This window comes from Pan paniscus, chromosome 2, assembly GCF_029289425.2.
Source record: "Pan paniscus chromosome 2, NHGRI_mPanPan1-v2.0_pri, whole genome shotgun sequence".
In the NCBI taxonomy this organism is placed as follows: Eukaryota; Metazoa; Chordata; class Mammalia; order Primates; family Hominidae; genus Pan; species Pan paniscus.
Window position 1 is genome coordinate 33,673,523 of NC_085926.1, and position 22,548 is coordinate 33,696,070.

At 37.0% G+C, this 22,548-nt stretch overlaps 1 protein-coding gene across 27 annotated transcripts in view; it reads right to left on the reverse strand.

The window, feature by feature from the left end:
- The window catches only part of CLASP2 (cytoplasmic linker associated protein 2), a 221,943-nt gene that overhangs the window by 198,040 nt on the left and 1,355 nt on the right, over window positions 1-22,548 (reverse strand). For all 27 annotated transcript variants that reach the window (XM_063602234.1, XM_055109628.2, XM_034956067.4 and 24 more), the window contains exon 2: window positions 2,544-2,622. In XM_063602234.1, coding sequence (XP_063458304.1) covers window positions 2,544-2,622 — 79 coding nt within the window. The remainder of the gene's footprint in view (window positions 1-2,543; window positions 2,623-22,548) is intronic.

Below are 22,548 nucleotides of genomic sequence, written 5' to 3' on the forward strand. Positions count from 1 at the left end.
TCTGGTTCCAATATTCCCATTGCCTCAGTATGAGTGTAGTCAGTACATAAAACCCCATGTGGTACTCCTGGTGTCTGAAAAATAAGTGAGATACATAATACCTAGAACTATTCTTAAGTCTAAATTTTCTCTGTAGCAATTAATAACAGGGAGCTACTACAGGGCAACAGTCACAAACACAAATGTTTATGGTCAAGGAGACACAGGAAATGCTGAAATTGAGCCAGTTTAAGAAGTGCAGTATTCCAACCTTACCATATCATACCTAACTTTCTCAGTTACGAAGAGACAAGAGGATTTTGGGGGTGGAGGAGGTTTTACGAATTGGAAAGATCATCACCTAGACACAGGAGAAACTACAAAGCAACTTCTGATCAGGGTCACTACATTAGGCAATTTCTTGAGACAAGCCAGAAATATGAATTTTCATGTAAAACTTCTCAATTTTAAACACTGATTCAAAATATTTTAAGAAAATACAGGCTGGGCATGGTGGCTCACACCTGTGGTTCCAGCTACTCAGGAGGCTGAGGTGGGAGGATCACTTGAGTGTTGAGTAGGCTGAGGCTGCAGTGAGCCACGATCATACCACTGCACTCCAGCCTGGGTGACAGAGCAAGATCCCATCTCAAAAAAGAAAAACAAAGGAAGGAAAGAAAATAAAGAGACAGACAGAGACAGTGAGAGAAAGAAAGAAAGAAAACATAAACAAGTAAAATACTTGCAGAGCAGTTTTCAATATCTACTATAGTTTTTTTTTTTTTTTTTTTTAAAGAGACAGAGGTTTACTCTGTTGCCCAGGGCTTGGTGGTGCAATCTTAGTTCATTGTAACCTTGAAATCCTGGGCCCAACCTCCCATCTCAGCCTTCAGAGTAGCTAGGACTACAGGCACACACCAGTAAGCCTGCTAATTTTTTTTTTTTTTTTGTAGAAACATGGTCTCACTCTATTGCCCAGGCTGGTCTCAAACTCCTGGCCTCAAGCAATCCTCCTACCTTAGCCTCCTAAACTGTTGGGATTACAGGTGTGAGCCAGTGAGTCCATGGGCCTACTATAGAGTTGTAAGGGGAGACTAACAGCTTAAAAAAAAATCTTTTCAGAAAATATTAACACAAAGGATGAAGTGGAACCTGGTGTTGATTAAAACTAAATAATAAAGATAGGAGAAACCCCATCAGATGCTTCTGTTGAAAAGATAACTAGAAAATAAAAGAAAAAACTGACAGAATGGTAGGTAGCATACCAAACATGAAGAAAAAAGTTAACCAAACATATCAAAAAGTTAAGTGTGATGATATACTGATATTAGGAGGCATTAACTTAATCCACAAAAGAAAATCACTGGCCAGGCATGGTGGTTCATGCCTATAATGCTAACACTTTGGAAGGCTGAGGTGAGAGGACTGCTTGAGCCCAGGAATTCAAGACCAGCCTGGGTAACATAACAACACCCCATCTCTATTTTAAAATACAAAAGAAAAAAGCAAAGAAAATCACTAATATCTGAGGCTACCCTTCTATATGCTATATAATGCTGCTATATAATAGGATCAAATCCACTTATAACATACTCTAAAGGTACATGAAGGTCATTTGGGTTTAGAAAATAAGTCAGAGCCAACTTTGTAATCCTAATAACTATACAAAGAAGAGTATTATCCTACCATATGCACTGTACTACAAACACACTGTAAGTAAGTGCTATTCAAAGTATGATCTACAGCCTAGGATCAATCTACAGACTGTCTATGATAAGGAAATTTAGAGTACTTAGAAAATGTTTTTAAAGCAATTTGACCAAAGAAATTTTGTTTGTTGCATCTAATGATAAAAAATTGGGTCTTGTTTTTTTTTTCATTTAATTTTGCTATAATTTATTTTTATTGTATTTTATAAAATATTGGTCTGCAACATGCTGGCAATGAAGAAACTGATCCTTCCCCATAAATAGTCTGAAACATGGCACTGTAAGTTATATTACAAATTGTGGCATTTCACAAAATAGTAAAAGATCCAGTAAAAACAATTTTCTTTCTTTCTTTTTTTTTTTTTTTTTTTTTTTTTTTTTGCCTCAAAGGTGATTTAAGTAAGTTTAAAACCTTGTCTCTGGGTAAACTGAAATGCTAAGTAGCAGATCTCTGGGTTACATAAAATTACTTTTTTTTTTTTTTGAGACAGAGTCTTGCTCTGTCACCCAGGCTGGAGTGCAGTGGCATGATCTCAGCTCACTGCAACCTCCACCTCCTAGGTTCAAGAGATTCTCCTGCCTCAGCCTCCCAAGTAGCTGGGATTACAGGCACACGCCATCACACCTGGCTAATTTTTGTATTTTTTGTAGAGACATGGTTTTGCCATGTTGGCCAGGCTGGTCTCAAACTTCTGACCTTTGGTGATCCACCTGCCTCGGCCTCCCAAAGTGCTGGGATTACAGAAATTACATTTTTTTAATTTACAGAGAACTATTTCTGCTAAATAAAAACTAACGAAAAAAGTCATCATGTCAAATCTTATTTAGAATTGTAAATAAACAAAGTTAACTTACCCATTGCTACATAGGATTTAAAGCGTGTTGATAATCTGTCCACAAAGGCACTTAAAATTTCCAATCCCATTAATGATACCTACAGATAAAAAGGGATTTTAATGAATATAAATTACTGATGCATACTTTAATATCAGTATTTAATTTTTGACATATAAAAGATCTTCATAAATATATTACATTTTTTAAAAATGAGATTTAAGTATTCAAGGGTAAACAGTCATGAGGTTAAGCACCCTAATCTCAAATGATTCAACAATAAAAACAACAATAATAACGTGTAAACAGGAAGACAGCGATAAAGCATATTTGGCACAATGCTAACTAGTAAATTAGACAAAGGTCACACAGGAGTTTACTGACTCTACAGTCATGCATCACTTAATGACAGGGATAAATTCTAACAAATGTATCATCAGGTAATTTTGTTATTGTGCAAACATCAGAGTGCATTTACACCTAGATAGTATAGCCTACTACAAACCTAAGCTATATGGTATATCCTATTGCTCCTAGGCTACTACCTGTACAGTATGTTACTGTGCAAAATACTGTAGGCAACTGTTAATACAATGGTATTTGCGTATCTAAACATAAAAAAGGTAATGCAAGCACAACATTGCAACAATTATGACGTCACCAGGCAATAGGAATTTTTCAGCTTTATTATAATCTTATGGGACCACCATTGTATATACAGTCCATCATTGACCACAATGTTGTTATGTGGTATGCATAACTATATTTGTAACTTTGAAATGTTTCCTAAATGTAACAGTTAAAAATGAAGGCCTCTTTAATTACAGAGGAATTTCATCTTCTGTCTGGGATGTAGAAACTGGAAAGAATATCCCTCTCATTCTAACAAGAAAAAGCCCACTGGGTCTACAAAATCATGACTGTTCTTGAATCCATCAGAAAGCTAAGGCTGGAGAATAACCAACTAACCTGAAATCTAAACAAAGACATGGGACACAGGCAGTAGGTCACATGTGACAGAGGACAGGAGGAAAATAAACCCATGATGTAAGTGGGTAAGAAGAAGTCAGTTATACTTAACAAAACTATTTACAACTGAGTGTGGGCTAGCATGAAAACACAACTAGCCACAGACACAAGGAGAACTCATACCTACTTACAGGATCTAGTTCACACCTACTTGCAAGCTCTTTCTCCACAAACCTCCACTGGACACTCTTAAGACTAAGGGCTGAGCAGGATATTGGATAAAGTATCTCTTGGTGGTACAGTCCTGGGGGAAGGAAACCGCTGCCTGTGCAGGAAAGGCACAAAGGCTCCTAGTACCCTTGTCCCGTAAGAAACAAAAGCTTGAAGCTAAGAAATAAAAGTTTGAAGCTCCTCAGTGAAGGATATCAAACACTGTTACGCCTAAGGCACAGGTAAAACTCAATGCTATTAAGGAGAGGAAAAAGATAAAAAGCCTTCTACCCCAGAGGAAGGAGCAGAAAAACATCCTGGGGCCCATATAATTAAAGGTCTCTAGTTGGGGAAAGCCATGGTCTTTATAAAGCCTTACCTCAAGACTCAGAACAAAAAGCTTCCTAAGACTGAAGCTAGACCAGAAAAACAAAGAATGACGCTGTTTCCCCCAACCAGACCAGCAAGCATGAAATAAGAAGCAACAGCAGTCTACCAGTGGGGAAGGGGCAAGAACACAAAGAAGAATCCTCTATGAAGCACAAGAAAATAGGGAAAACCTAAAGTGCAGAGTTGAGTAGAAACTTGAGGAAAACCCTTCATAAAATTAACCAAGTGACAAAAAAATCTGAAGCAAATATGAACTAAAGCAACTATAGCAATCATAACATTGAAACCTAACTCAACTCCTGACTAGACTGACTGCATAGCTCCACACTATATATAAGTTTAGCAGAAAAAAGGCATGTCATCTCCAGGCATAAGTACTATTTAACTTGCTCTTAAACATCTTAAACACTGTCCAGTTTTCAACCACACATTATGAGACACACAAAAAAGCAAGGAGGGATAAATACCAATATCAAGAATAAAGCATGGAACAAAATACATAGATAATCTGAAAGCTGGAATTATCAGACCATTTAAATAACTGTGATTAATGTAGTAAATGTTCTAGTTAAAAGAGCCAACAACATGCAGGAATAAAAGGAATTCCAGCAGAGAGACCAAAACTTTAAGGCAGAGTCAAAATACAAATAATTTTTTAAATGCATTAAAAGCAAGGTAAAAGTGATTAAGATGCCTTTGATGGGTTCATCAAAAGATTTGATACAGAGAAGGAAAGAATCAGGGAATCTGAAAATACGTTCATACAAATTACTCAAATTGAAATACAAAAAGGAACAAAAAGGGAAGGGGAGAGACAAAGCATTCAAGAGCAGTGGGATAATATTAAATTGCCCAACATAATGTCATAGGAATTCTAGAAGAGAGAACAAGGTTGAAGAAATATTTGGAGGGAAAATGGCCAAGAATATAGGAAAAATAATGAAAGGCATCAAACCATACATCTAAGTCTCAGAAAACCCCCAAACAGAAAATTCCAAAAAACACCAAGACACATCCTATTCAAACTGTTAAAACCAAAGGAAAGAAAAATCTTAAAGTCAATGAGAAAAAAACAAAAGGACATTAAATACACAAGTACAGAAGATTTCCGGCCAAAAAGTATGAGAGTAAGGAGACAATGGAATGACATTGTTACAGTATAGTAGTCCCCCCTTATCTGTTTAAGTAATACATCCCAAGACCCCAGTGGATACCTGAAACCACAGACAGTACTGAGACCTATATATAAATTTTCCTACAAATATATACCTATGATAAAGTTTAATTTATAAATTTGGCACAGTAAAAGATTAACAATAATAAAGTATAATAACCGTAACAGTATACTATAACAAAAGTTACATGTGTCTTGTCTCTCTTAAAATTTATATTGTACTTACCTGTTTTGGGACTACAACTGACCACAGGTAAGTGAAACCGTAGAAAGCAAAACCACAGATTATTGTACTACCAAAAAAAAAAAAAAAAAAAGAATGCTGTCGCTTCATAATTCTATACCTAGTTAAAATAAAAGATATTTTAAAAGACATTTTAAAACTAAAGGAGAAATAAAAAGTTTTTCAAACAAACAAAATCTAATAGAATTCATTACAAGAGACCTGTATCACAAGAAATGTTAAGGGAAAATCTTCAGGGAAAAAATACATGACAGCAGACAAAAACTTAGATCTACACTAAGAAATAACAGGAAATAGTTGAAATTAAAATAAATATTTAAAACCTTAAAAATAAGCTGGGAACAGTGGCTCATGCCTGTAACCCCAGCACTTTGGAAGGCAGGAAGATCACCTGAGGTCAGGAGTTCGAGACCAGCCTGCCCAGCATGGCAAAACCCCATCTCTACTAAAAATGCAAAAATTAGCTGGGTGTGGTGGCACATACCTGTAATCCCAGCTACTCAGGAGGCTGAGGCACAAGAATCATCTGAACTTGGAAGGCAGAGGTTGCAGTGAGCTGAGATTGTGTCACTGCACTCCAGCCTGGCACCAAAGCAAGACACTGTCTCAAACAAACAAACAAACAAAAAAACCTTAAAAATATATGTATTTAATTACTCTAAAAACTAACTGACACTCTAAAACAAATACTAGGTCTATTGAGTTTAGTAAAGTCATGAGATAAAAGGTCACTATAAAAAAATCAATTGTGGGCCAGGTGCAGTGGCTCATGCCTGTAATCCCAGCAATTTGGGAGGGTGAGGCAGGCAGATCACCTGAGGTCAGGAGTTCGAGACCAGCCCAACCAACATGGTAAAACTCTGTCTCTACTAAAAAATACAAAAAAAATTAGCCAGGTGTGGTGGTGGGTGCCTGTAATCCCAGCTACTCGGGAGGCTGAGGCAGGAGAATCATTTGAACCTGGGAGGCAGGGGTTACAGTGAGCTGAGATCGCACCATTGCACTCTAGCCTGGGTGACAAGAGTGAAACTCCGTCTCAAAAAAATAAAATAAAACAAACTGTGTTCCTATAGACCAGCACTCAACAATTGGGAATTTTCAAAATACTGTATCATTTACAAAACTAACAACAATCACAAAATACTTAGATATAATTCTAACAATTAAGTCCAAGATCTACATGCTGAAATCACAAAATGCTAATGAAAGTGATAGAAAAAGAGCTAAATAAATGGATATATATATATATATATACACATACACATACATATATACACCAAGTTCATGAATTGGACAACTTAATATTATAAAGATTTGAAACCCCACAAATTGTTCTTGTGTGAATGCAATCCCAATCAAAATTCCAGTAGAATTTGATGCAGAAATCGACAAGCTGATCCTGAAATGTATATAGAAAGGTAAATGAATTAGAATACTCATATCAATATTGAGTAAGAAAAATGAAGTTACAGTGCAATTATCTGATTTGAAGACTTAATATAAACCTACAGTAATCAAGACAATGTGGGGGCTGTAAGAGGCACATGCCTGTAATCCCAGCACTTCTGGAGGCTGAGACAAGAGGATCGCTGGAGACCTGCCTGGGCAACATAGCGAGAACCTGTCTCTACAAAAAATTTTAAAAGTAGCTGGCCATGGTGGCACAGGCATATAATACCAGTTACTCAAGAGGCTGAAGCAGGAGGATTGCTTGAGCCCAAAAGTTTGAAGCTGTAGTGACCTATGAATGCACCACTGCACTCCAGCCTGGGTAACAGAGTAAACCCTGTCTCAAAAGAACAAACAAATATATAGATCAATGAAACAGAAGAGGCAGTCCAAAAATAGACATACACATATATAGTCAACTGATCTCCAACAACTGTGCAAAGGCAATTCAATGAAGGAAAGAAATATACTTTTTCAATAAATGGTGATGTTACAATTGGATATCCACGTGCAAAATAAAAAATGAACCTCAACCTATACATCACATCATTTACAAAAATCAACTCAAAAATGTATGAGATATAAACATAAAACCTAAAACTATAAAACTACTAGAAGAAAACACAGGAGAAAATCTTTACACCTGGAGTACACAAATAATTCTTAGAGACAACATGAAAAGAAACATAAAAGAAAAAAACATAAAAGATTCTTGGAGACAACATAAAATTTTAAAAATTGATAAAGCAGACTTCACTAAGAACTTCTGCTGTTTAAAAGACATGGCTAAGAAAATGAAAAACCCAGTCACAGATTAAGAGAAAATATTTGCAAAATACTTATCTGATAGCCAACTGGGTTCACTGTAGAGTTTAAGAAGCCTATTCTAAAATTCATATGAAAATTCAAGGGGCCCAGAATTGTCAAAACAAGCTTGAAAAAGAAAAAGTTGGAAGACTCAAATTTCCCAATTTCAAAACATCCTACAAAGCTTCTGTAATCAAGACAGTGTGACAATGGCACAAGAAGAGAAATATAAATTAATGACATAGAACTCAGAGTCCAGAAATAAACCCATACATTTTTATGGGCAACTGATTTTCAACAAGGGTGTCAAGACCATTCAATGGGGGAATGATTCAACATATGGTACTAGGACAACTGGATGAATGCGGACCACTACCTCACACCATACATAAAAATTAACTCAAAATGAATCATAAACCTAAATGTAAGAGCTAAAACTCTATAGTTATTAGAAGAAAACATAGGGTAAATCATTGTGACCTTGGCCATGGTTTCTTAGACAGGACATAAAAAGCATAAACAACAAACAAAAAAAGAATTAGAGTTTATCAAAACTAAAAACACCTAGTCTTCAAAAAAACACGATGAAGAAAGTGAAAAGACAACCAACAGAATAGGGGAAAACAATTGTAAAACATATATCTGTTAAGGGACTTGTATCCATAAGAACTTTTACAACGTAATAGTAAAAGGACAAATAACCCATTTTTTAAAATGAGCAAACAGAAAAGAATAGAAAGTCTGGAAATGCACTCACATGAATACAATCAAATGATCTCTCACAAAAAAGCAAAGGCAATATAATGAAGAAAAGATAATCTTTTCAACAAATGGTACTGCAACAACTGAGATCCACATGCAAAACATTAATCTAGACAGAGACCTTATGCCCTTCACCAAAAATTAACTCAAAGGATCATAAAACTAAACGTAAAATATAAAACTCCTAGAAAATAACATAAGAAAAAATCTAATTGACCTTGATGTGGCAATGTCTTTTTAGATATGACACCAAAGGCATGGTCCATGAAAGAAATAACTGTTAAGATGGGCTTCACTAAAATTAAAAACTTCTGTTCTATGGAAGATGTCTACAGAATGGGAAAACAAACCACAGACTGGGGGAAAATATTTGCAAAATACACATCTGATAAAAGACTGTAATGCAAAATATACAAAGAACTCTTAAAACTCAACAACAAGAAAATAAACAACTCAAAAAATGGGCAAAAGATCCAAACAGTGCCTCACCAAAAAAGATGTAAGATATATAAACAGCAAATAAGCACATGAAGAGATTCTCAACATCGTATGTCATTAGGAATTGCAAATAAAATTATGATAGCACTACACACCTATTAAAATGGCCATAACCCAATTCACCGACAACACTAAGTGCTGACAAAGGTAGGGAGAGAGAGGAACTCTCATTCACTACTGGTAGGAATGCAAAATAGTACAGTTATTTTGGCAGTTTCTTACAAAGCTATATATACTTTCCCCCATATGATCCAATGATCATTCATGTTCCTTGGTATTTAGCCAAAGGAGTTGAAAATTGATGTCCATAAAACACCTACACACTCATATTTTTTGTTTTTGTTTTTTGCAAAGACAGGGTTTCACCACATTGCCCAAGCTGGTCTTGAACTCCTGGACTCAAGTGATCCACTGGCCTTGGCCTCCCAAAGGGCTGGGATTACAGGCATGCACCACCATGCCCAGCCCACACTCATGTTTAAAGCAACTTTATTCACAGTTGGCAAACTTGAAAGCAACCAAGATGTCCCTCAGTAGGTGAATGGATAAATATGTAGTACATTCAGACAATGGAATAGTATTCAGCACTAAAAGGAAATGAGCTATCAAGGCATGAATAAGACATGAAAGAATCTTAAATGTATGCTTATAGTGAAAGAAGTTAGCCTGAAAACGCTTCATACTGTTGGAGTCAAACTGCATGACATTTGGAAAAGGCAAAACTATGGGAGATGGTAAAAGGATCAGTGACTGCCAGGGATTGGGGAAGGAGGAAGTTTTAGGCAGAGCACAGAGGATTTTTAGGGCAGTAAAACTATTCTGCATAATACTATAATGTTAAGTATATTTATCAAAACCTATAGCATGTACAACACTTAGAGTGAAGCCTAATGTAAACTGTGGACCTTGAGTGATAATGATGTGTGAATGTAGGCTCATCAATTATAACAAGTGTATCACTCTGGTAGGGGATGCTGACAGTGGAGGAGGCTGTGCATTATGCGGAAGCAGGCAGATATATGAGAAATCTGTCTCTCTTACTCAATTTTACTGTGAACCTAAAACTGCTCTAAAAAAATAAAACCTATTAAAAAACAAAAATGGGCAAAGAACTTGAATAGGCATTTCTCCAAATAAGATATACAAATGGCAGCCAGGCACAGTGGCTCATGCCTGTAATCCCAGCACTTTGAGAGGCCAAAGCGGGTGGATCACCTGAGGTCAGGAGATCGAGACCATCCTGGCTAACACGGTGAAACCCCATCTCTAATAAAAATATAAAAAATTAGCTGGGCATGGTGGCATGCGCCTGTAGTCCCAGCTACTTGGGAGGCTGAGGCAGGAGAATCACTTGAACCTGGGAGGTGGAGGTTGCAGTGAGCCAAGATTGCACCACTGCACTCCAGCTTGGGTGACAGATGGAGACGCAGTCAAAAATATATATATACATGTATATATATATATGTATATATATATATGAATGGCTTATAAGCACATGAAAAGATGCTCAACATTATTAGTCATTAAAGAAATGCAAATCAAAACCACAATAAGATACTACTTCACACCTACTAGGAAAATGGAAAATGTCAAATGTTGGTAAGGACGTAGAGTGACTGGAACCCTTATATGCTGGTGGTGGGAATGTAAAATGGTGCAGCCATTGAAGAAAACAGTTTGGCAGTTCCTCCTAAAGTTAAACATAAATTTACCACATGGCCCAGGAATTCCACTCTTAGGTATATACCCAAAGGAAGTGACTCAAACAGATACAGCCATACATACTTGTACGTCAATGTTCACTGCAGCATTATTCACAATAGTCAAAGGTGGAAACAGCCCACATGTCCACCAACTGATGCACAGATAAACAAAATGTAGTATATGCATACAACAGAATTTTGCTCATCCATAAATACGAATGGCTGATACATGCTATAACATAGATTAACCTTGAAAATATCATAGTTCAATGAAGCTAGTCACAAGAGGCTACATGTTATATGGTTCAATTTATAAGAAATGTCTACAATAGGTAAATCTATAAAGATAAGAAGTAGAATAGTGGTAGCTTAGGACTAGGTTGGGGTGGGTATGGAGGGTGGTATAATAGCTAAAAGGTAAAGAGTTCTTTTGGAGGTGATGAAAATGTTTTAAAATTTACTGTGGTGATGGGTGCACAAACCTGTAGCTATTACAAAATCAATGTAATATACACTTCAAATGAGTGAATTATACAGAATGAGATATCAATAGAGCTGTTAAAATTTAAAATCCAAAATAGACTCAATTACACATATATGAGCCAAGCAGTATCTCAAATAAGCAGGAAAAAATGTGTACTCTTAAGAATATACTTAGGAATCTATCCCCAAGATATACAAGTAAAATTATGAAAAGACATGCAAAAATTATTCACTACAAGAGACTGGAAACTATCCAAACATTCATCAATATGGGACAGATTCAGTAAACCATGGTGTATCCACACTACAGGATACTATGACACTTTAAAAATAAAAATGAAGACTACCCTAATTCTGCTATGCAATGATTTCCACAGTATACTGTTAAGTGAAAAAAGCAAAGTTGGGAAAAGTATGTATATCAAAAAAAGGGGAATTAAATAGATATAGACAGACATAAATGTTTATAAAAACCAATGATGGCTGGGTGAGGTGGCTCATGCCTGTAATCCCAGAACTTTGGGAAGTCAAGGTGGAAGCATTACCTGAGCCCAGGAGTTTGATACCAGCCTGCACAACATGGCAAGACCCCATCTCTACAAGAAATAAAAAATTAGGCATGGTGTCATGCGCCTGTGGTCCCAGTTGCTGGGGAGGCTGAGGTGGGAGGATCACCTGAGCCTGGGACGTCAAGTCTGCAGTGAGTCATGATGGTGCCACCGCACTCTAACCTGGGCAACAGAGTGAGATCCTCTCCCAAAAAACACACAAAAAACACACAAAGACACAATGATGGAAAATAAAGTTTTAACGGTGAGAACAGGATACAAGGAACAGAGAAACTAGAGTTATTTGAAGATATCTTCTTTTAGCAACAACTATTTTGAAAATGAAATAAAATAAATGAATCTAAATTTACATCAAGTTAGTAGCATAACCACACAAAAGACTATTTTCAAGTGACTTGAAACACAGTAATTTGGCTCTATCTTGTCAATGGGACATATCCTACAGACAAAAACAAAACTCTGAAAAATACAGTTAACAGTCTTTATAAATCTTATTGTTGTTGACAGAAAAAAGATACAGACAGAAGTAAAAACTGTAGTCTTAAATCTGAATTAGAAATATCAGTATGAACTCATGACATATTTTTCTTTAAAATTAAAATAAAATCTAGGTCAGGTGTAGTAGCTCATGCCTGTAATCCCAGCACTTTGGGATGCCAAGACGGGAGGATTGCTTGAGCCCAGGAGTTCGAGACCAGCCTGGGCAACATAGGGAGACCCTATCTCTAGAAAAAAAAATTTTAAAGTTAGTTGGGCATGGTGGTGTGCGCCTGTAGTCCCAGCTACTTGGGAGGCTGACATAAGAGGACTGCTTGAGCCCAGGAGGTTGAGGCTGCAGTGAGCTGTGTTTATGCCACTGCACTCCAGACTAGGCAACAAAGAGAGAGAGAGACCCTGTCTCAAAAAATAAAAATAAACCAAATAAAATAAAATCTACCTCTGTCCATTGAAGAAATCTAGAAACAATGACCAAACAAGGAACATGAATACCACTAGCACCACATTGCAGTTTCCAGGCACCTCTTCCCATGAAAAAAAGATCAAGAGCTTCTTGGAGAGGTGGCTCATTCCCCAGTTGGAGCAGGAAATACATCTTGTGATACCAGACAGCAAAGAAGCAGTCAAAGATTACTAGGGTCATGTCAAGATAGGACAGTTTGAATATCAAAAAGGATAGTAACTGCATTGTCTTGAAACACATTAGATATGTTTAAATATATGAGTTCATAATTATATGAAAACAAAAACAAACATTTGAAGGACACTAAAAAAACCATTATTTTCACAATTAGTAAGTAAATGGAAAGAATCATAGCAATATACCTACCATTCTATATAAACCATATCACTAGGTAATCAAATAACTGTAAATGGGGAAAGTTTCTCCTTATAAAACTATTCCAGCCAATAAATGAAGAAATAACAGAATTCAAATACCACCATTTTGCAAACTCTAATGAATTAACAGATCTAGACACTGAACGTTAATGGCCTCTAACATCACATACACACAAAAAAGAGACCTAGAGCTTGTGTGCCTTCCATATCTCATGTGTCTCCAGGAAGGAGATGAAAGGAGAGTATTTCCTATTAAATAGTCTTGCCTCCCTGCCCCGCAAAAAAGGACTCAATTTAAGTTTTAGATCTAACTAAATTACCAATTTACAGGAAAAACAGATGGAACAGTCAAACATCATTACACGAATGAAACCGGCAAGATCCAGACTGTGGGAAAATCTACACAAATAAAACTCAAGAATTTTTTTAAATAGAGACTGAGGGGGAAACATTAAAAGAGACTTAATAAATATGTTGACTCTTGCAGGCAGAATAATAACCTCACAAAGGCGTTACATCCTGACTCCCAGAACCTCTGAATATGGTATCACACTTGGCAAAAGGGACTCTGTGGATATAATTAAGGATCTTCAGAGGGAAAAATTCCTCTGGATTATCCTAGGCCTAAAGGTATCACTAGGGTCTCCTCCTTCCCCATCTGTTTTGTGGTGAGAACGTGACATCTACGCTCTTAGTAAATTTCAAGTACAATATACATTAACTATAGTCACCATACTGTGCATTAGGTTTCCAGAACTTACTCATCGTATAACAGAAAGCATGTACCCTTTGACCAATACCTCCCCTTTTTCCACATCCTCCAACCCCTGGTAATCACCATTCTATATTCTATTCTGTTACTATCTATAAATTTGACTTTTTTTTTTTTAAAGATTTGACATAAAAGTAAGATCATGCCATATTTGTCTTTCTGTGTCTGGCTTATTTCACTTAGCATAATGTCTTCCAGGTTCATCCATGTTGTCACAAATGGCAGGATTTCCTTATTTTTTAAGGCTGAATAATATTCCTTTGTGTGTGTGTCGTGTGTGTTGTGTGTGTGTGTGTGTATATACACACACACACACACAACACACACGACACACACACCCCCCACATTTTCTTTATGCATTCATCTGTTTATGGACACAGCAGTTTCCATATCCTGGCTATTGTGAATAATGGTGCAATGAACAAGGGAATGCAAATATCTCTTTGAGATAGTGATTTATTTTCTTTGGATATATACTCAGAAGTGGAGCACATGGTAGTTCTATTTTTAACTTTCTGAGGAACCTCCTAACCATTTTCCATGATAGCTGTACCAATTTACATTCCCATCAACAGTGTACAATTTTCTTCTCCACATCCTCTCCAATACTTGTTCTCTTTTGATTTTTTGATAGCAGACATCCTAACTGGTATGAGGTGATATTTCATCGTGGTTCTGACTTACATTACCCTGACAATTACTGATGTTGGTATCTTCTCAAACATTGAGTTAGATGAGCATCTCATACGTTTTGGATATTAAACCCTTATCAAATATGATTTGCAAGTATTTTCTCCCATTCAGTAGAATGCCATTTTGTTTTGTTGATTGCTTCCTTTGCTGTCCAGAAAACTTTGTAGTCTGATGTAGTTCCACTGTTTATTTTTGCTTTTGTTGCCTGTATTTTCATGTCAAATCCAAAAAATCACTGCCAAGACCAAAGTCAAGGATATTTCCCCCTATGTTTTCTTCTAGGAGTTTTACAGTTTTAGGTCTTGCATTTAAGTCTTTAATCCATTTTGAGGTAATTATTGTGTACGGTGTAAAATAATTTCACCATATTTCATCCAATTTCATTCTTTTGCATGTGGATATCCAGTATTTCCAATACTGTTTATTGAAGACACTATCCTTTCCCCATTGTGTATTCTTGGTGTCTTTGTCAAAAATTAGTTGACTATATATGTGTGGATTTACTTGAAGGGTCCTTATAAGGGGGAATCCTTTTAAAGACAAGGGTACTTATAAGGAGGAGGCCAAAAGCCACAGTCAGAGGAGATTTGATGACAGAACAGGTCAGATGAAGAGATGTGACGACGTTATACTGCTGGCTTTGAAGATGGAGAAAGACACCAAGAACCAAGCAAAGCAGGCATCCCCTAGAAGCTGGAAAATTCTCCCCTGAAGTCTCTAGAAGGAATATAATCCTGCTGACACCTTGATTTTATCCCAGTGAAACCCATATTAGATTTTTGACCTCTAGAACTGTAAAAGAATAAATGTATAAGTGTATAAGCTAGTAAGTGTGTCATAATTTGTTAGCAGCAATAGGAAGATAATATATTAATGAATCACAACATGTGGTTGTTATTTGGTTCCTAATTTTTCTTAAAATAACTTACTAAAAGATTTAGAAATGTGAACCCTGCACATGTGACATCAAGGAATTATTGTTTTATAATTGTGATGAAGTTGAGGTTACATTAATAATTTTTTTAAAAGAACATATATCTTTGACACAGTAACTAGGAAGTCCTGGGGATGAAACAATATGATATCTGTGATTTGTGACACAGTGATGGGGCAGGATTGGCCACGGGCTGATAAGCTTTGTGGCTGAATTTATTTTACTGTCTACCTTTACATATGTTCAATATTCTCCATAGTAAAGTTTTTGTAATTACAGAAAGCATGATTCCTAATGGTGAGATGTTAGAAAACACCCTTGGTACCCAGAACACAAGGAGGTATACTTTCTTTTATTCATCCTCATCCTAAGGGTCTTAGCCAATACACCAAAACCAAGCAAAATCGTTGTTAGTCTGTGATATACATATAGAAAACCTTTTAAAAATCCACAAATTGGATAAAAAATGTTTTTAATTATTATCATAAGCAGGCTAGCCATAAAAATCAATATACCAAATGCCATTTTATTTCTATATGCCAAAAAACATAATTTTTAAAGGCATAGTGGCTCATACCTATAGTTTCAGCTACTCAGAAGACTGAGGCCAGAGGGTCACTTGAGCCCAGGAATTGGAGGATGCAGTGAGCTATGATCGTGCCACTACACTCCAGCCTGGGCAACAGAGCAAGATCCTGTCTCCAAAATAAATAAATAATAAAAATACAAAAGAACAAATAGCATTTATGATACTCTCTAACACTTTAAATTACCTAGGAGTTGGCCAGGCGCGGTGGCTAACGCCTGTAATCCCAGTACTTTGGGAGGCCAAGGCAGGTGGATCACCACAGGTCAGGAGTTTGAGACCAGCCTGGCCAACATGGTGAAACCCCGTCTCTACTAAAAATACAAAAATTAGCTGGGCATGGTGGCATACACCTGTAGTCCCAGCTACTCTGGAGGCTGAGGCAGGAGAATCACTTGAACCCGGGAGGCGGATGTTGTAGTGAGCTGAGATCACGCCACTGCACTCCAGCCTGGCGACTGAGTGAGACTCCATCTCAAAAAAGAAATTCTGCTTCCTTCCATTTTCTCAGTGAAGTCGGAAGCAACGCATGCCTCAGCTGACAATGATGATTGTAGAAGAGGTACTAGTAGGACCAAGGGGAGAGGAAAAGATGTAGAATAGTTGTTTAAGTGAAAGAGTGAATGAACTAAGAAAATATAGTATGACTGTCAGGCAGCATTAAGGGCCCATATAATGGTCAGGAATTTAAAATGAAGCCAGTTAAAGAGGTTTTGTGTTTTTCTCCAAACACCTTCAGTTGCCCTAGTGTAGCTATAGGGTAGGCTGAGTGGGATTAACCAGTATTGCATTTTTTTTTTTTTTTTTTTTTTTGAGACGAAATCTCATTCTCTCACCCAGGCCGGAGTGTAGTGTCGCAATCTCAGCTCACTGCAAATTCTGCCTACCAGGTTCGAGGGATCCTCCTACCTCAGCCTCCCGAATAGCTAGGATTACAGGCATGCACCACCATACCTGGCTAATTTTTTTATTTCTTTTTTTTTTTTTTGGTAGAGACAGGGTTTCACCATGTTGGCCAGGCTGGTATCAAACTCCCAAGCTCAGGTGATCGGCCCACTTCAGCCTCCCAAAGTGCTGGGATTACAGGTGTGAGCCACCATGCTCAGTGCAGTATAGCATTTTATCAAATAAGGACCATAAAACAAGAATGAAGAGAGAAAATAGAATTAAGAATGAATGTAAGGACTAATATCCAGAATCTACAAGGAACTCAAATCAGCAAGGAAAAAAAACCAAATTATCCCATCAAAAAGTGGGCAAAGGGCATGAATAGGCAATTTCCAAAAGAAGATATACAACTGGCCAAAAAACATATGAAAAAATGTTCACCATCACTAATCATCAGGGAAATGCAAATTAAAACCACAATGAGATACCACCTTACCCCTGCAAGAATGGCCATAATTAAAGAGTCAAAAAACAATGGATGTTGGTGTCATGTGATGTGATGAAAAAGGAACACTTTAATACTGCTGGTGTCCACTCTGAAAAACAGTATGGAGATTCCCTAAAGAATCCTAAAAGTAGAACTACCATTCCATCCAGCAATCCCACTACTGGGTATCTATCCAAAGGAAAAGAAGTCATTATATAAAAAAGACACAGGGACATGCACGTTTATAGCAGCACAATTCACATTTGCAAAGATATGGAACCAACCTAAGTGCCCATTAACCAATGAGTGAATAAAGAAAATGTGGTATACATACACCATGGAATACTTCTCAGCCACAAAAAGGAACAAAATAATGTCTTTTACAGCAACTTGGATGAGCTGGAGGCCATTATTCTAAGTGAAACTCAGAAAACCAAATATCGTATGTTCTCACTTATAAGTTAGGAGCTAGGCTATAAGGAATCAAAGGCATAAGAATGATAAAATAAACTTTGGGGATTCAAGGGGAAGGTTGGGAGAGGGTTGAGGGATAAAAGACTATATATTGGTAGTGTACACTGCTTGGATGACAGGTGCACTAAAATCTCAGAAATCACCAACAAAGGACTTATCCATGTAACCAAAAGCCACCTGTACCCACAAAACCACTGAAATTATAATAAAAAATTTTTTAAAAAAGAATGGATGTAAGGATATGATTAATGGGTAAGCTTAATGAAACAGATGTCACGTGGGGTGGTAAAACTCTTCAAGTTCAAAGAAATGAGGTTCCGAATTTAGAGTTCCAGAATATCATAATCACCAACAGTAATGCCACTGGTGAAAGGGTCAAGCCGGGCATGGTGGTTCACGCCTGTAATCCCAACACTTTGGGAGGCCAAGGCGGGTGGATCATCTGAGGTCAGGAGTTTGAGACCAGCCTGGCCAACATGACGAAACCCTGTCTCTACTAAAAATACAAAATAAGCCGGGCATGGTGGTGCGTGCCTGTAATCCCAGGTACTCAGGAGGCTGAGGCAGAGGAACCACCTGAACCCAGGAGGTGGAGGTTGCAGTGTGCTGAGATCCATTGCACTCCAGCCTGGGCGACAAGAGCAAAGACCTGAGCAAAGAGCTGAGACCATTGCACTCCAGCCTGGGCGACAAGAGCAAAACTCCACCTCAAAAAAAAAAAAAAAAAAAAAAAAAAAGAAAGTGTGAATCACCAGCAACCATATACCTGTAGTGGTCTGAATTGGTAGTGGCAGCATTTACAACCATGTAACTATCATTATGTCTTCATGGGTAGTCAGTATGACATATTTACATGTTGAAATATATTTTACCTTATAAATTATGTGTGATTTTCCTTTATAGTACAGCTAAGACATTATAGAGGTTTTTAAAATTTATGTCTATCAGATATTATCTATAAATTTCAGAATTGAAAAGGGAGAAGGGGTAATTAAAAGGGGCACTGACTCTGACAGGATTGAGAATCACTGCCCTAGTAAAATTTTTTATGCATATGTAACAAGGTGACAAAAAGGACAATGTTAAGAGTAAAGAATTAAAAACAACCTGGATGTTCACCTATATGGCAGGTAAATGGAATAGGCAACATCAATATGTATTAATGGGTAGATAAACCTCATCTCTTTTGGCAAACTAAAAAATGGCATATTTCTTAATAGTTTATAGGATATATAATTGAGGTGACACCAATGTTGGGAAGAATCCTCCTCAGAATGCGAAAGGGTCTATGATTTTGAATTCTGAGAAAATACATGAAATGCTAGCACACAGCCCTGCACTACATAGCGCTACATAGTTATAAATGTTTTCACTTTTTTTTTTTTCTCTCCCCTGAGACAGGGTCTGGCTCTGTTGCCCAGGCTGGAGTACAGTGGCCCAATCACGGCTCACTGCAGTCTCAATATCCTGGGCTAATTTTTTGGTAGAGATGAGGTCTCACTATCTTGCTCAGGCTGTGTTTTCTCCATTTTTTAACGTCAACTTACTCTATGGTTGCAGATGAAATGTAAATGTTACTAATCCTCATAATATACAAAAGTAAAAGTAGAGCTGGCAAATAATAGGATATTGAAGAGGTTTATAAAAGTAGAGAAAAGGAATATGGATATTCTAATCTCCCTAGGCTCAAGCACCTCCTTCACTAATTTACCAGGTCTATGGCCTAAAGCAATATACTTATGTCTCCTTTTCTACAAAAAAAAGGAAAATAATAGTATGCTGGTTTCCTAAGGCCATCTCAAAAATTAAATGAGACAATGCAAATAAAGCATTTGAGACAGTGCCTGGTACTCACTAAGGACTCTGTAAATTGTGGTTATCGTACTTAACTGTATTTTATGAGGCAAATTTTATTGCCATAATGCCATTTAAAAATTTGAGAACTCCTGAAATTGCAGGACTGTTCTTAGTAAAAGTCAAATGTCAGACTACATATATTACATATATGCCTATTTCCATATTTTGAATCTTCAATTATGACTTCTCCATTGAACTTGGGACCCCAACTGTCTATCATCTCAACTTGTAACAGTCTTCTCACACCTAACACAGTAAAAACTAAACTTTTTACATCTGTCACCCAATTTATTTGTTCTTCTCTCAGTCTTCCCTATTTCAATAAATAGCACAATCTAACCTACTGCTCAATCAAGGCAATTATCCATAATTCCTCTCTTTCTTTCAACCCTCAAACCCAATCCACCAGGAGCTCCTGTCGGATCTACCACCAAATCACAGCCCAAATTTTCCACTTCTCAGCATTGCCATTGCTATCAAACCAGGCCTAGCCACGATTATCTCTCTGCTGCTTCTGTTATTCCTTTATAGTCGACTCTCCACAAAGCAGCCACCCTTTACACACATAAAACCCCCCACTGTATTTATATTTTTTTAGACAGGAATTTGTTATGTTGCCCAGGCTGGTCTCAAACTCCTGGCCTCAAGTGAGCCTTCTGTCTCAGCCTCCCAAGTAGCTGGGACTACAGGCATAAGCCACCACGCCCAGTTACCTCCACCATATTTAGAATAAAATCCTATGATGTTATACCTCCACCATATTTAGAATAAAATCCTATGATGTTATACCTGCCCAGTTACTGCCACCACATTTAGAATAAAATCCTATGACTTTACAGCTGCTTCCTCAACTTCGTCTTTCTTAACACCTCACTCATTTAAACTCTAGCCAGGCTGGCTTTATGTTCCTCCACAAAACTAGGGTCTGTGAATTTGCTGTTTCCTCTGCTTCAATCATTCTTGACTCTTATGTTTCTTCAGTGTCTGCACTCACATGTCACCTTTCTTGACCACCCAAAGTAGAGTCTCATAATCATTTCATACCATGTTGATTTACAAGCACATGCTACCTGAAATGATCTAATTTCTATACCTGTCTACCTCTTTCTAACGCAATGGCAGGGATCTCACTTTCCCATCTTCTGTTAAGTCACCTTCTCAATGAGGTCTTTAACGACCAACTATTTAAAATTCCAACATATGCATCTTGCCTAGTATTCCCTATTCCCTTCACTGTTTTCTTCTCCGTTCACTTATCACCATCTAACACACTATACATTTTATTTATCTTTCCTGCTTATTCCTCTCCTCCTACTAGAATCTAAGTCCACAAAGACAAGGATTTGTCTTTTTTTCACATTGTATCTGCAATGCGTAGAAGAGTAAGTTCCTGATAATAATAGGTCATCGATAAATATCCTAATGCAGCTGAATGAATGGGCCTTGTCTTGTTCAAAGCTGGATGGATCCTTAGCATCTTGAATACCCAGCATACAGGAGGCACTCAAATTTACTCACACAATGACTGTTAAGACACTCAGATTCTGAAGTACTACCAATTCAAAGAAAAACTGTATTTTGTTCAGTATAAACTGAAATTGAAGTATGATTCTATTTGTATGTTCAAAAGCTCCTATGACACACTTTTTAAAACAGTTAAGTATGTTTTATTGTATCTTAAGTAAAAAAAAAAAAAAAAAAAAGATTACCCAGTTGGGTAACTTAGTTTATAAAACTTAAAGCAACAGATTAATTAGAATGCCCTTTCCCTAGCAATGTCAGAAAAGTTTTTATGCTATAGAATTCAACAGAAAGGGAAGAACTAGTGATTTAGGAAAGAGAGCAGAATTGATGGATCAATGTCCTTGAGTAAGCAAGAAGGCATGGAATCTAATACTTTCGTGGAGGGAATTGCATAAATGAGGAAAACAGGCAATTTATCTATTCTAACAAGGAAAAAGGAAGATTATATGGTCACAGCTACAAGGAAGTGTATAGATAGGTGGTGGGAGACTATGGCAGTTCTCTTCTGATTGCTGAAATTGTCTTGGGCTACATTATCTAGTGAGGAGCATGGAGAAAATACGTAGTGAAAACAGAAAAGAACCCGGATGAGACCCCTGATGGATTCTAACTCTTAAAGAACAGTTAAAAACACAGCACCGAGTAGAAGTAGGGCTTAGAGGCATAACAGAAAACTAGCATACTGTGGTATCACAGAATATCAGCGTGATTGCTCAACTGTCATTCACTGAGGTACATCTGAAGAGTGAAATGGCCCAAAGCCAATTCACAACAGCCCGTGTAGAAGATGGCACACCAATCTTCACTTCGGAAGGGGTGCAAACATTACCAAAGCGCTGTCTTTCTACAACAGTCTATGCTGTAGCATAAAATCAACTATCTTGAGTGTGAATATGTATATGCCTTTCTTACAGAGTAAATTTAGCTTGTTTCTTCCAAAGAAATAATCTCCCAAATGGTAATGATATATTATTAAATTACCTTTTCCCCAAACTTTTTAAAAATAATAATCAAGAGATGGTATGTAATGAAGCATCGACGTGGGTAACTCTCAAACTTTATTATCCTTGTAAAAAGTCTAACCTTTCCAAAACTCATCTGGGCTTTACCATTAAATCTGCATCATAATTCTAGAGTTTGTCTTTCTTCTCTTTTTGAATAAAAGGTTTCAAAGTACAGCCTATTCGCTGGATCATGAGAATATGTTACTAAGAA